Source organism: Natator depressus, chromosome 6, assembly GCF_965152275.1.
Source record: "Natator depressus isolate rNatDep1 chromosome 6, rNatDep2.hap1, whole genome shotgun sequence".
In the NCBI taxonomy this organism is placed as follows: Eukaryota; Metazoa; Chordata; order Testudines; family Cheloniidae; genus Natator; species Natator depressus.
Window position 1 is genome coordinate 101,130,985 of NC_134239.1, and position 14,858 is coordinate 101,145,842.

The window sequence follows — 14,858 nt, forward strand, 5'->3', positions numbered from 1 at the left end:
CCTGGCGCCTGTCCCACATCCTTCTCCAACTCGACCTCCTTGTCCAGCACTTCGCCCTTGGGCTTGACTTCCTGGGTGCTGCCTCCAGTCCCACCTCGAAGTATCCACAGGGCTCTGGCAGCAGAGGTAGACCAGCTTCTACTCCTTGTAGAAGCTGCATGTTTTCTGCGCTACACCAGTGACAGTTGGCCTCCCTTGCCTTCTGGCTCACCTGTCTCAGCTCCTTGATCTTGGCACGGCACTGCTGCGTGTCCCTTGTGTGCCCTTCTCAGCCATCTGAACTATCCTATGGCTCAGAGCTGCGACTGCACAGCCTCCTCTCCCCACAGAGCCAACAGATCCAGCAACTCTGCTGTACTCCACACAGGAGCCTATTTGTTGCAGAAAGCCAGCATAATCAGCTGGGAAGATGCGATGTGAGCTGTCCACGCCAAGCAAACAGGAAATAGAATTGCAAAAATTCCTGAGGCTTTAAAGGGGGAGGCGTGGATGCCTGTGTACGTGGTGGCAGGGCAGCAGAGAAGAAACGGCTTACCATAGTGGTCATGATGGGCATTGTGGAACACCTCCTTGAGGCCACTTAGGGCGACATAAGCAAGCACAGTGTCTACACTTGTACTGCGTCACTCTAACTTTTTCGCAAAAGCCTCCATGCCGCTCGTTGAGGTGGTTTTATTATGTTGGCATAGCAGGAGAGTTAAATCAGCAGGAGGAGCTCTGTTGTGTGTACACTTCAACTGTTTTGTCAGAAACCTGACTTTTGTCAACAAAACTGTGTAGTGCAGACATGCCCATAGTGTTAATATTAAAATAGGTATTTCAATTATAAAAATGTTTGTAAGTTGCTACCTGCATCTCACTTATAACATCTGTATCCCATATTGTAAGGTAATATTTGAGCATTTGCATTGTATGTCTCCGTAACTATGTAAATCACCAGACAGAAGAAAAGCATTAACTAGTGTGAAATACTAGTCTCCAACAGATGTTATGACCTGCATGACAAAAAAGGCCCATTGACACCAGACAAAATTTGTGGATCAGAGAATAGGACTTTGTTGATTGCTCTCTCTCTTCCCTCCCAATCCCTCTCCCGTGATGAGATGTGCAAGTGAATTCCTCCCATCAGCTAAGTTTGGAACTCAAAACAGATGGGGTGGGAGGAGGGGAATTAATACAAAGCCCTAACAAAGAGGAACTATATCTCAGTGCTGCTTGGACTCTCAAAGGCAAGGTTTTCTATGAATAAGCAAGAGATCTCCCGTGTTTAGCTTGGGTTAGCTCTGAAGGACATATAGACCTAGCTTGTTATAGAAGTTTCTACTACTTCTTGAAAGTTAAGATTGGAACTCATTTGCATGTTTGTATGGTTGCCTACTTTCATCTTGTAAATAATACTCATTTTCTTTGCCGACATAATAAATGTTTACACAGTTCATTACAAGGGTTGTTTTCAAGGTGAGATCTAAGGTGCAACTGACCTGGAGTAAATGACTGGGCCTTTGGGACTGGCAGTAATCTGACTATTGCTGTGATGTTTGGTGTAAGAGACCAGCTATCCCAAAGGTAAGCTTACCTGGGGGCAAGACAGATCTGAGTAACCAAGGGGACTGTCTATGACTCCATGTTAAGGCTGTTACAGTGCCTGAGGAGTGAACACTTGATAACTAGTTGGTGAAATCTAACCATAGAGCTCAACCAATTTGAGGCTTGTGCCCTGTTTCCTAAGAGTCTGCTTTGAGGTTGGTACCCACACTCTTGAGCCACTGCAGGACAGCTTGACGCTCATATCCTCTTAATGGTCACAGTCTGCCTGAAAGTCTCCTAAGGCTTAAATGTGGAACCAGCCTGTGGAGTGGGGAGGGATGGGGAGAGACTTTTTCCCATCTTTCAGACTCCGAGTCCCTCTCCCTGGCAGAGCAGGGTTTATGGCTGATGCTCAAAATGCACAGTTCCCATTCCACAGCTGCCTGACAGAGCCCTTTTCCCTGGCAGAGTGCCAGGTAGGCACAATTCCCATTAGCTGCAGCCATAGACAGGGCTGCACAGGAGGAACAGGGGTATCTGCTGAGCCCAGACATGCTGCAGGCTGAGGTACAGGCAGTGAGCCTGCAGAGCACTGAGGGACCGTTTAGGGGAAAAACTCCCAGCAAACACTCCCTCTGGGATTGGGGGGCGGGGGCAGGGGAAGGGGTTTATTCCCTGATTTTCACCCCACTGCTTCAAATGCAATAAGTAGTCAACATTCTTTGGTATCAGTGTCCAGACTATGTTGGACTGCCCATACCAAGAAGAAGAAGAAGAAATTTTACTGACAGATGTTTTCCCACCTGGATTTCTTGGACTTCTAGGGAAACCAACAACAGCCTTGTCATCAGATGCAGTGACTTGACTTTGGGTCTGGATGGAGCATTTGGCTGTGGTGATGTGAAAATCAGGTCCAGGCAGTCTGGGAGCTGATTCAGAAACTGAACAGATGTCTGTAACAAGTTTGTCACCCAAAACTGCCATGGCCAGTAGGGAGCTACAAGAAAGATCATAGCTTTGTCCCTACTTTAGACTAGATAGAAATGTGGGGCAGAACAGTTTTCTTCATCATCAACAAATATTTAATAGTGTGCTCTTCAATCTAGAAGAGAAAGGTATAACACAATCCAACAGCTGGAAGGTGAAGTTAGACAAATTCAGACCAGAAATAAGGAGTAAAATTTTAACTATGAGTAATTAACCATTGGAATTATTTACCAAGGGTCGTAGTGGAGTCTCCATTACTGACCATTTTAAAATCAAGATTGGATGTTTTTCTAAGATATGCTCTAGGAATTATTTTGGGGATGTTCTAGGGCTTGTTATACAGGAGGTCTAACTAGATGATTGCGATGGTCTCTTTGGCCATGGAATCTATAAATCATCTTCATCCTGTGGCCCACTTTGTATGAGAGATCTTATGGACCCATATCCCCTCACAACTTCTTTGTTCTGAAAATGTTTCATTTTAAAGTTTTCCATGAAAAGTGGAATGAAAATGGTATGAGAACCACTGAGCAAGATCACTTTTCCATTCCAAACCTGGTTATATAACATGCTATGGCCCCTTTAGATACGCATGTCTAACTGGGCCAGAATTGTTAGTTAAAAAGGAGTGTAAGGTACACACGATATGACAGAAATATCCCTTTGCACTTAAATGGTCTTCTAGCTCCACATAAAATGGACAGTTTTAAAAACATTTATTACTTTACAATTCAGACAATTTTGTTAGCTTGTGGATTGTATTAACTGTGTTAATTTTAAACTTAACTAAATCATTCAAGAACTGATGACAAGATTGTAAGCTGTTTGGGTCCGAAGAGTCTTTTTTGTTCTGTGTTTTTAGAGCACCTAGTTTAATGGGGTCCTGGTTCATGGCTAGAGCTCCTATGTAATACAAATAAACTATAATGTTATAGGTTTCTTTGCTGCTAATGCTCTCTGATGCATCTAAGTTGCAACAGTCAAGTTTCAGAATAAAGCCACAACCATGATGCATAATTATCCCTCTGCCAGTTTTAGTTTCATCAGCATTCTGTTTTACACTGCTTTTCAAAAAGCCAGTTTCCCTCCACCCCGATATTTTGCCAGCTTGTTCCCCTGCCGAAGTGTTTTTTCACACATCTCCCAGCACAGAGTAAAGGAGACTAACTACTGATGTTCAGCAGTGCCTTACACCAGTGGTTTTCAATCTGCGGGTCACGACCCAGTACTGGGTCACGGAATGTAAGGCACTGGGTTGCGGTGGCTCTGGTCATCACCACCGACTGGTGGCCATTAAAAGTCCTGTCAGTGGTGCTGCCGAGCTAACACAGGCTAGTCTTTACCTGTTCTGACACCGTGTTGCGCCCCACAAGCGGCCAGGAGCAGGTCCGGCTCCTAGGCAGGGGGCCACAGGGCTCCACGCGCTGCCCCTGCCCCAAGCACTGGCTCCGCACTCCCACTGGCCGGTTTCTGGCCAATGGGAGCTGGGGGAGGCGGTGGCTGCAGGTGGGAGCTGTGGGCCTCTGGACCTGCTGCTGGCTGCTTCCGGGGCGCAGCGCAGTCCAAGGTGCCCAGACCAACAGGAAGCCTGCCGCACCACTGACTGGGAGCCGCCTGAGGTAAGCCCGTGCCCCAAACCCACACCCCAATCCACTGCCATTAGCCCCTTCCATGCCAAACCCCTCATCCTCAGCCCCGCCTCAGAGCCCCTTCTGCATCCCAACCCCTTCTTCCCCAGCCCTGAGCCCCCTCCTGCACTCCAAACCCCTCATCTCCAGCCCCACCCCAGAGCCTGCACACCCAGCTCTGAGCCCTGACCCCCTCCTGCAACCCAACCCCCTGCCCCAGCCCAGAGCCCCCTCCCACACCCTGAACCCCTCATTCCCAGCCCCACCCCACAGCCCTCACCCCTGTACTCCAACCCTCTGCCCCAGCCCTGAGCCCCTCCCACATCCCAAACCCCTCATCCCCAGCTCCGTTGGGTCACAGGCATCAACAATTTTCTTCAACTGGGTTGCCAGAAAAAAAGTTTGAAAACAACTGTCTTAGACTGCTGCTCCCTCTATGTACATGTCTCTCCTACATCCAGTGCCACACCTGCAGCTTGGCATGAGGCATGTATGAAACATGCAAATATGTGGAGTGGAATAGCAGAAATGGTTACTTACTGTAACTGCTTCTTCTTTGAGTAGATGCAACTGTGTATTCCATTTAAGTGCATGCGTGGGCAGCACACCAGAGCTAGAGAATTTTGCCTAGCAGTACCCTTGGAGGTGTGGTGCTCGTGTCTCAGGGCCATATAGCCAAGGGAGGAGCTATGAGGTGGCACCGCCCTGGCCCCCCCTCAGTTCCTTCACACTGAATGCCTGAAGACTAGACTTCAATGAAGAGGGAGGGTCGTAAAATACACATCTTGAAGAACCATTACAGTAAGTAACCATTTCTTCTTCGAGTAGATGCAGTTGTGTAGTCCACATGGATGACTCACTAGCTATACCCAGGAGTTTCTGGCTCAGAGTCTATTTAAACAAATATTGCAGAACTAATTCCCCAAAATTTTCATCTGTTCTGGATGCAGCAGTAATCAATGACCATGTGGCACCCCTGTTAATATCCAATATTGAGACCTCACTTAAGAAACACTATTGACATAGCTTGCACTAGCGTAGAATTGAGCTCACACCCGTAGAGGAGATGTAGCCAAAGCTGTTTCATATGCAGTCTTGAAGCAGGAAGTTACCCACTCAGAGATAGTCTGTGAGAAGACTGCTTGTTCCTTCATATGGCCTGCATGCGATACAAACAAACAAGGCGAAGCCTGAAAGGGTTTAAGTCCTGTCCAGATAAAAGGCCAGACATTATCTGACATCCAGCACATGAAGATGCTGCCCCTCTGGAGATGAATGTGGCTTGGTGGGGGAAGAGGAGGACACAGACAAACATACGGCCTGGTTTAAATGAAACTGAGAAACCACTTTCGGCACACAGTTCAGGTGCTGCTGCAATGTCACTTTGTCTTTGGAGAAATGTGTGTAAGGAGGCTCTGCCATCAAAACCTGCAACAATCTCACTTTCCTCACAGATGTTATCGCCATGAGGAATGCAGTTTGACACATGAGAGGAAAAAGACAGGATGCCAGAGGCTTGAACAGGTCCCATGAAAGCCACTAAGACAAGCATTAAGATCAATGTCACCATGGCATTGGAAAGTAGTGATAATCCATGAATGGGTGGATGAAAGGCTGAGATCACTGCTAGATGCGCCCTCAATGAGCTAAGTGTAAGACCCAATGACTGAAGATGCAGCAAATACTTCAAGAGGTCTTGGATACCAGCCAGCATCATCTGAACTCAATGGGCCAACGATCACTTTGCCCCATAGGCCACCCTGGTAGAGAGTTTTATCCTACTTGTAGGACCTGTCAAACAGCTACTGAACATAGCTCTTCCTCCTCATTCAACCACAGAGCAGCCATGCTGTGAGATGCAGGGAGCTGAGCGAGGGATATAAAGTATGACCATGATTCTGAGTAAGCAGGTTAGGATGGAGAGGAAGGGATTTGAGAGGCTGAATCGTTAGTGCAAGCTTGGAAAGCCAACACTGCCACGGCCATGCCGGGGCAATGAGGATGAGCTTGGCCTGATCTGCTTTCAGCTTGATGACCACCTGCGGAATGATCAGGCTTGGAGGAAAATCATACAGGGAACTGATTGCCAGCTGAGGTCGAAGGAGTCAGTCAGGGAACCTAGACTGGGGCCCCCTTGAGAGCAGAACAGATGGCATTTCCTATTGTCCCTTGTAGTGAACAGGTCAATTGCCGGGATGCCCCACGCTGCAAAGATGACTCTCAGAACCCTGAACTTCAGAGACCACTCGTGGTGCAGGGCAAAATTCCTGAGATTGTGCACAAGATGATTCTGGACCCAGGACCAGTGATCGGCTATCAGATTGATACTCTCGTTGATGCAGAACTGCCACAACCTGATCACCTCTTGTCAGAGCACGCTGAAGTGTGCTCCCCTTTGCCTGTTCGCATAATAGATCACAGTGGTATTGACTGTTAAGTATGTGAACTACTGAACCCTTGATGAGGTCTAGGAAAGCGAGACAGGCATTGTAGATGGCCTGAAACTCCAGAACAGTGATATACAGTTGCACTTCCTGCTCCAATCACAGGCCGTGAACATTCGGCGACTTCAGATATGCTCCCTAACCTACCAGGGAGGCGTTGATGACAACAGTCCTGGTTAGTAAGGGCTGGCGCGAAGGCACGCCTTAACATACAGTTCTCTGAACCGTCCACCATTGTAAGGAGTCCAGGATCAACAGAGGGAGGCAGACCAACCTGTCCAGAGGGTGAAGGGTTGGATGTTAAAACAGTCCTGAGCCATATCTGAAGACGACAAAGGTGCAACTTTGCAAATTAACCACCTGTGTACAAGTGGACATGTGGCCTAAGAGCCTCAGGCATATGCAAACTGTTGTGGAAGGTTAAGACTACAGACTGAGACAAAGGTGGTAAATTGTCTGGAAATGGTTGGTCAGCAGAAACACTCTCAAACTTGTAGAGTATCAGCACCCCAATTAATCTGATTTTCTGAGTGGGGACCAACGTTGACTTTCCAGTGTTTAGGACGAGACCCAGATGGTCAAGTAAGCACAATGTAATGCGTATGTGATAAAGGACTTCTTTTCCCTGGACCTCCTTGGAGGGCTGGTCTACACTTAAAATGCTAAATTGGTGCAACTGCACCACTCTAAGCGTTGAAGTGAAGATGCTCCTATGTAGATAGGTAGCTCTCCCGCTGGTGTAGTTAATATGCCTCCCCAAGAGGTGTATTAACTACGGATCTTTCATACTTCTGAGTGATGTAGTTATACCAATATAGGTCTGTAGCGTAGACCTGGCCTGCGTAGCTAGTCATCCAGATACGGGAAGACATGGATTCCCTTCATCCTGAGGTATGCCATCACCATGAGAATACATTTGATAAAAACTGTGAAAGTAGAATGAATTATATTGAAATTATAATTTATTAAAGAAATGCTACTTTAAGGGTTTGTTGAAATATAGTTGTCAGGAAGAGAAACATTAAGGAGTGTGAGACAATGGGTCCTCAAACTAAATAACTTAGAGCTCCTACTGAGCTAGGAGATTGGTAAACGTTAGTATGCAAATAAGATATGTATGTATATTTGTCAGTTTCTGCTTCCTTTTGTCTCTTATGTTAAATTGGCTTTGGCTTATTTGTATAAATATGTTAACTTGAGCCTCAGAGAGGGACTCACATATCTGGGTGCATTGGAAAAGCGCTTTGCTAATAAACAGAGTAGTCTGACAAATTATGTGAGTCCTGAATCTGACTTTGACAAAACCCAGACGGCAGAAGATAGATGGAAGGGAAAGGACTGTGTACTGAAAATAACCATTCACCACAATGAACTGGAGATGTCTTCTATGGCTTGGGAGAATTGCCATGTGGAAGCAAGCATCCTGAAGGTCCAGAGTAGCAAACCAGCCATTCTGAGTCAACACAGGGGAGGTTAGTTGATAGGGTGACCATACTGAACTTCATATGTCTGATATATTTGTGGAGATTGCAGAGGTTGAGAATAGGTTTTACCTCTCACTTGGACTTGGGAACCAGGAAGCACTGGGAACAGAAACCCTGACCCCAGTGTTCCGAAGGAACTTCCTCCACCATTCCCATGACCAGTAAAGAGTGGACCTGCTGAAGGACCAGCATCTTGGGAGAGGGGTCCCTGAAGATGGACAGGGAGGAAGGGTGGAGGGAAGGAGTGGAGAGGAATGGATTGCATATCCTGATCTGACAGTGCTTAGGACCCAGCTATCAGTTGTAATCAAGCCCCAGGCATCCTAAAAGTGAGTTAGCCTGTCCCTGAACAGAGGTGGGGCAAAGGAGTTGATGACCGGCCACTGCTCTAGACCAAAGAGTCAAAATGGGGACCAGGAGGTGGTGTGTTGACTGGCCAGACCCTGGACCCAACTGCCTCTTCCTTTGGGATCTATGCCCCTTTCTGGGGTAAGCCAGCTGTCTCAAGGGAGGAAAAGGCTGCCCAAAAGGTGCACTGTGGATGGTATTGATGCTGCTGTTGGCACTGAAGTGGCGCCTCTGCACTACCAGCATATACATCCCCAAGGAACATAGGGTGGCCATAGAATCCATGAAGGAGTACAAGGTCTTGTCCAAAAACAACACCTGGCTACCGAAAGGCAAATCTGTGGCCTGCTGCACGTCAGGAGCAATGCCTGAATTCTGCAACCAGGAGACCCTTCTCATGGTCACCACAGAAACCATAACTTTGGCTGAAGTATTCACAATGTCCAGTGCAGACTGCAACGTCTTGGCTACTGAACAGCCTCCATTGATAAATGCCCAAAATTCCTCTCTGGAGGTTTCACGCAGCTGGCCCACAAACTTAGACATAGCTGTCCAATTTACAAAGTCGTACTTGGACAACACTGCCTGTTGGTTTGCAATCAACATTTGCAGGGAGGAGGAGGTGTAAATGTTCCTGCCCATTAAATCCATCCTTTTGGAGTCCTTGTTTTTAGGATAGGACTTTAACCTACCTTGGCAGGCTATCATTCACTGCTGCTAGGATTATGGAATTTGGGGCCAAATGGGAGTAAAAGCCATCAAACCTCTGCAACAGGATAGACACAGCATTTCTCCATGTGCTTCATGGTAGGCAGTACTGATGCTAGCATGCTCTACAGAACCTTTGCAGGCTCTAAGAGCCCATCATAGACAGGGACGGCTACTTTCCCAGGAGCAGACAGCTGCAGAATATCCACTAGCTTATGGGTGTTCTCCTGCAGGAAATCTGCCTGCACATCCAGGGAAGCAGCCACGTGCTGCAGAAGGTCCTGGTAGGCCTTGAAACCCTCAGGTATTGGAGAAGAAGATGAGCCAGGCGTTGCTGAATTGTCCGGGGATGAAGAGCAGTGGCTAACTGCACCAAGGCTGGCTCCCGTTCCTAGACTGGTGGAGCTGGGAGGGACAGCTCCAGGGGCTCAGCATGGGGAAGGCTAACTGGTGCTTGAACTTGCAGTGGGCCGACAATTCCTGCCACCAATCTGCCTGGCAACCTCATCTTAGAATTAGCTGATGAGAGTGACCTCTGTGACTAAGGAATGTCCCACAGATTCTATGGAGGTGACTGATAAGGATAGGGCAGTGGTGGCCAGGAGGCACTTGACCAGGGGTCCCTGTCTTGACTGCAAGATGAATGCCAATCTTGGTGCCTGTAGCGCTCCATAAACAGTCTCCAATATGGATCAGGCAATGGATAGTGGGAGGAGGAAGATCCACACCTAGATACCGAGGAGCCTTGGGTTTCCAGGGATAAAGGTGGAGCTAGTCCAGAGGGTGTAAGTAACTGGTCTGACTCATCTGTTGCCCAGAACAAGGCAGGGACTGGTGCCGATGAGGGTAGTCCCTTGCTCTGAGTCCAGTACCAGCCCTGCTTTCAGACTGTGGAAGGGGATCAGCAGGGTGTAGTGCCAATAGACCCAAGGGTTCAGCAGCCCATCCAGGTAGTGGGGCTATAAATGATGCAGCCTTGGCAAAGTCCTGGACCAAGGGAGAGGTCGGAATGGAAAGGCAGAAGAGTTCTGTGGCGGCCTGGTATGCCACCGACATTTAACTCATCAGTACAGGACTCAATAGACACCCCAGGGCCAGAACCGAAGTCTATAGTACATGTCTCTAACCTCTTTACTCAGTACCAAGGAGTGGTCAGAAGCATTCACACCATCCCACATGCTGGCACTTACCCCATGCCAATCCGTGCTCTTCCTGGGGGAGGTGGAAGAGTCCCTCTGAGGCATGGAGTGGTCTTGAGTCTTATATGACATTTTCCTCTTTGCACTCAACAGGGACTCTTCAAGCTCTTTGGCGCCTGCTCCAGGGTGTGAAGCGGCAGCACTCTCAGAATCCAAGTGTGACCTCCAATCCAATGAGGGCCTCAGTGTGGAAGCAGGCTGCATGGTCTGTTTGAGTAGGTGCTGCTTTAGGTGAAGGTCCCTAGCCATGAGTCTGTTTCATGAATGATCAACAAATTGAACACCGCTCCTTGACATGGGCCTTGCCCAAGCACAGCATGCATCATGTATGGCGATTGTTGTTGGGGATTGCTTTCCCACATGATGGACAATATTTAAACCCCAGTTAGGGCAACACAAAGGAATACTTAATTAAATACAACTAACACTAATATAATACTAAGGGTACCACTAACTATATACAACTACAAAGAGAGAGACTAAAATAGTGAGAGGTTGTGAGGTTAAGACCACCCAGAGCTCTGACTCCATCAACAGGTGGTAAGAAGGAACTGAGGGAGGGGTCAGGGTGGCACTACCACATACAGCGAGGGGAGGGACTATGGCCACAAGATGCAAGTGCTGACCCTCTACAGGTACTACTAGGCAAAATTCTCTGGCTCCAGTGCATTGGGTGTGCACACACCTAAGTGAAATACATGGCTGCAACTTCTCAAGCAGTAGCATGAAAACAATTAGATACCAAGAATCAACCCTTTGCTGATGAACAGTGGCACCTGTTCCTGCCTTGGTGGCTGCCCTTCTTTAGTGGCACATCCAGAGAGATACCAAGCCTTTGATTTTCAAATTGTTGTCCAATGACCATCAATTGTGTCTTGCACATTTCCAGTTAGTTGGTACAGCTGAGCCTATCACAATGGTGAAACAGTCGATAATCTTCAAGCAATAACATTTCCAGGACTGGCTTACAGCTACCCAGACTTTTAGATCAGATAAATTAAAAAAACAAAAAACCCCCAAAAAACATGGATTGAAGTATCCCCCTCTCTCTCATCCATAAAGATAAATCCCTCCAAGTCGGCATTGAGCCACTTCAGCAAGGCAATGTGGGGAAACTCACACTTCAACTCTGGGTTGTACCTGTTTGGTTAGTGACAGATGACTTCATTTTTGGGCTATCAATCTAACACCTTTCGTCAGCACAAAATTCACCGATAATTGTCCTTTTATAGAACACCATTGTGATGTATCCAGACTAATGAGTAGCTGTGTCACTCCTGCCCTGCAACCTGGGGTGCCTTACAATGCCTTTCAAAAGTGGTAAGGTATTCTTCAATGCAGTCCGATTCCTTGCGTGCAGCACACAGCTTATCCCAGCTGAGGGTTCCTTGAACTGAGGGAGAGGCTAGTGACTGGGATCTGTCCATGTTTTTCCCCCATCATGTCCAGATTATATTTCTGTTCCTTCTTTTCTTGGGCCTCTTGCTCTTTCAGATCCATGGCTCCCTTGCGGGCAGCTGTTTCTCTCTATTTCGGCTTCTCAGCTTCTAGGGCTTGTTGGAGGGCTGCTTTTTCTTTTTCATTCAGCTCCATGGCTTGTTTTCGGGCAGCTGCTTCTCTTTTCCTTATCCTTCTCAGCTTCCAGGGGTCTGGAGGGCAGCTGTTTCTTTTCCCTTCAGCTCCATGGCTCACCAGTGGGCAGCTTCCTGCTCCTTCATTCTCATCTCTGGTGCCACTCTTAGTATTCATGTTCTTTGTCTCTTGCTTCTCTCTCTAATCTGGCCAATTCTAGGTTTGCAGTTGTTTTGCTGGTGCTCATATTTATGTTTTACACTGGATTAAATAAAACTGAGTTTAAACTGAAGTGTCTGAATAACTATTTGAAACAATAAGCTGGCATGTTTCCTTAAAATACATATACTGTTCAGGACAGAGCTAGGCAGTACAGGACATACAGTTCTAGGGGAAAATCTAGGACTGTTGTAGTCATCCTGCAATATAACCAAGGCTAGTGATAGCCAAAGTATAACCCAAGTGTGGCTGGCAGGCTGCAGTTACATACAGACATTCAGGATGTGGCTTGCATGCTGGAATGCTGTTTGTGGCCCAGCTGGGAGCTACTTCAGCAAGGAATGGTAATGCACCCAAGGTTGCAGGACAGGGGTGACACAGCTGTTCATTAGTCTGGATTGTACCCTGGTATGTGAATATAACTATTCATATATATTATATATATGAATATAACTTATAAAATAACCATGGACCTGAAAAACTGAAGTAACTTGTTGAGGAAAAGGTAGTTAATGCAAAGAAAGACTAACTCACATTGTATGCTAGAATAACCAATTCACTTCTTTCCCCCATGGTGTGTTCTCATTTAAATCTGGAATCACCGTGCAATTACATATGTATTAATAAAGATGAAGCTCAAATGCTTTGACACTGACAACTGGCACACAAATCTGAAAAGTATTTTTTGTAGGCACCTTACAGGCAATGTGTCAGTTTCCATGCAACATTCCACCTACAGACACTAAAAGCTAAGCTGCTATCTATGGTCAAATCCTATAAAATGGCATAGTTGTACTTGTGACAGTCTGGTGATGTGAATGAGCAGAGGGCAATCAACTTCTCATTAAGCAGGTATCTTTTGCTTGGAAAAGAATGAAACTAATTTTTAAGAAGATATTCTTATTATTTTGCTACTTATTGAACGTAATCCCTCTATGTAATAAAGTCTACATTTGCAAAAGAAACTAAGGAAGTAGCATGCAGCATTTAGTTTCACTTAAGAATTGAGATTAATCAGGTTTTGGAAAACAGATATGGTCATTGAGTTAGTAATTAAACTTTTAGTGTGTTTTCCAGCCAGGTACCAGAATAGATCTCAATAGATGGTATTCTGGTAAATGAACAAATCCTGGAACCATCTTTATAACACTAAAACTGGTATTCCAAAGGGAGTCAGAAGTTTAAAAAATACCACTAATGCAGATTTTCCTTCACCTTTAATGATTTCTTTTTTTATTTTCATAAGTCAAATGTGTCAATATACTGGTGCTCCTAAATCATCCATCATCCATTTTGATTCGTAGGTATACCATCACTGTTCCCAGTTATGATATTTCAAAATCTCTTTGGAATACTAATTTCATCTTTATAGGTTTCTTCAACTTTTTTTTTTTATATTCCACCTTATTTCCCTGAATCGTTTCTCAAGACAGTTGCTGATGTAAAGTTTAATATAAAATATTTAGTCACAAAATAGTATTGCTTTTGTATGCACATTGTGGCAAGAATCATTTTTTTTTTTTCAATAAAAACTATACCATCTTCCATAAAATCCTACACATATTAAGATTTGTGATGCAAAACAAAATTACACAGGGTGAAACAGGTACCAGCACAACAGTGAGATTATATTACATCAAAAAATTTTTAATGGTCCCAAATATATACTCAACAACTAAGCATACACTCAGGGGGCAAAATAAAATAAAATAAAATAAAATTATGACACAAAAAGTGACCACATCTAGAATTCCACTCAATCTTTAATCAAGAAGGGACAGACAAATCCCCCACCTCCAAAAAAATTCTGCAGTTTAAAGGGCAAAAGGGAACAGATAAAAAAAGAGGAAACTTTATATTCAGGCCCTCCCCCATAGAGGTTTTTAAAACCTGTTGCAGCTTGACTAAAATGTTCAGAATTTATGATTTCAAAGGCAGGTCTCTTTATACAAAGAAACTGCTGGCATTCTTAGTGAAGAATTATGGCAAGACAGCCTTTTCTTCAAAAGTCTCATACACTGTCCAAGAAAGCATATTCTGATTGTAGTAATTGACCAGCCAATCCAGAGTTCCATTAACAAAACTCCTGCCCTGTTGGCTTTTTATTTTTTTCCATTTCCTTCCCTGAGAAAAGGGCAATGTGTGGTCCAAGCTGGAGAGCTCAAAGGCATAAGTCTTCCCCCTAAATGTAATATTTTCCCCTTCTTCTGCTCCTTTGAATTGGCACTTGATTAGCAGAAATCCATTTGTATAGGTTGATCTGTGTCACACACAGTAATTCACAAAAGATTGCTGCTTTGTTGTGTATTATTTTTCATTTGAAAAATTAGTAGTTTTTTTTCCCCTTCCCCAACTGGAATTGATATTAGACGGTTGCCATTATGACGACTCAAGTTTTGCTTTCTTTGACAAAGGTAGAGTTTCTTCCTTATCTTCATCTTCATCATCCTCTTCATCATCATCAGGATAATCTACAAGCCCCACGAGGCCTCCCTGTGAAGAAATACAAATAATTAAGACGTACACAAAAATGAACCAAATATTGCCCAAACCCAGAGATACTAGAAACTGTTATTACCACAAGAATATTGATAAGTCTGAAGTTTTGTAAAAAAAAAAAAAAAACACCCCAACTCCAACATGCACAAAAGTAATGTCTTTTGGAAGTGCTGATTACAGTAAATCCAAAAAAAAGGGTTCTACCCCTCCAAACAATCCTACCTATGGGGATAATTTGGGTAG

At 45.3% G+C, this 14,858-nt stretch overlaps 1 protein-coding gene across 1 annotated transcript in view; it reads right to left on the minus strand.

Moving 5' to 3' along the window:
* Window positions 1–13,328: 13,328 nt before the first annotated feature.
* Window positions 13,329–14,858, minus strand: part of PPP4R3A (protein phosphatase 4 regulatory subunit 3A) — a 74,884-nt gene continuing 73,354 nt past the window's right edge. Inside the window, exon 15 of the mRNA XM_074956124.1 lies at window positions 13,329–14,609. Within this exon, the coding sequence (XP_074812225.1) occupies window positions 14,496–14,609 (114 nt within the window). The 3' untranslated portion in view covers window positions 13,329–14,495. The remainder of the gene's footprint in view (window positions 14,610–14,858) is intronic.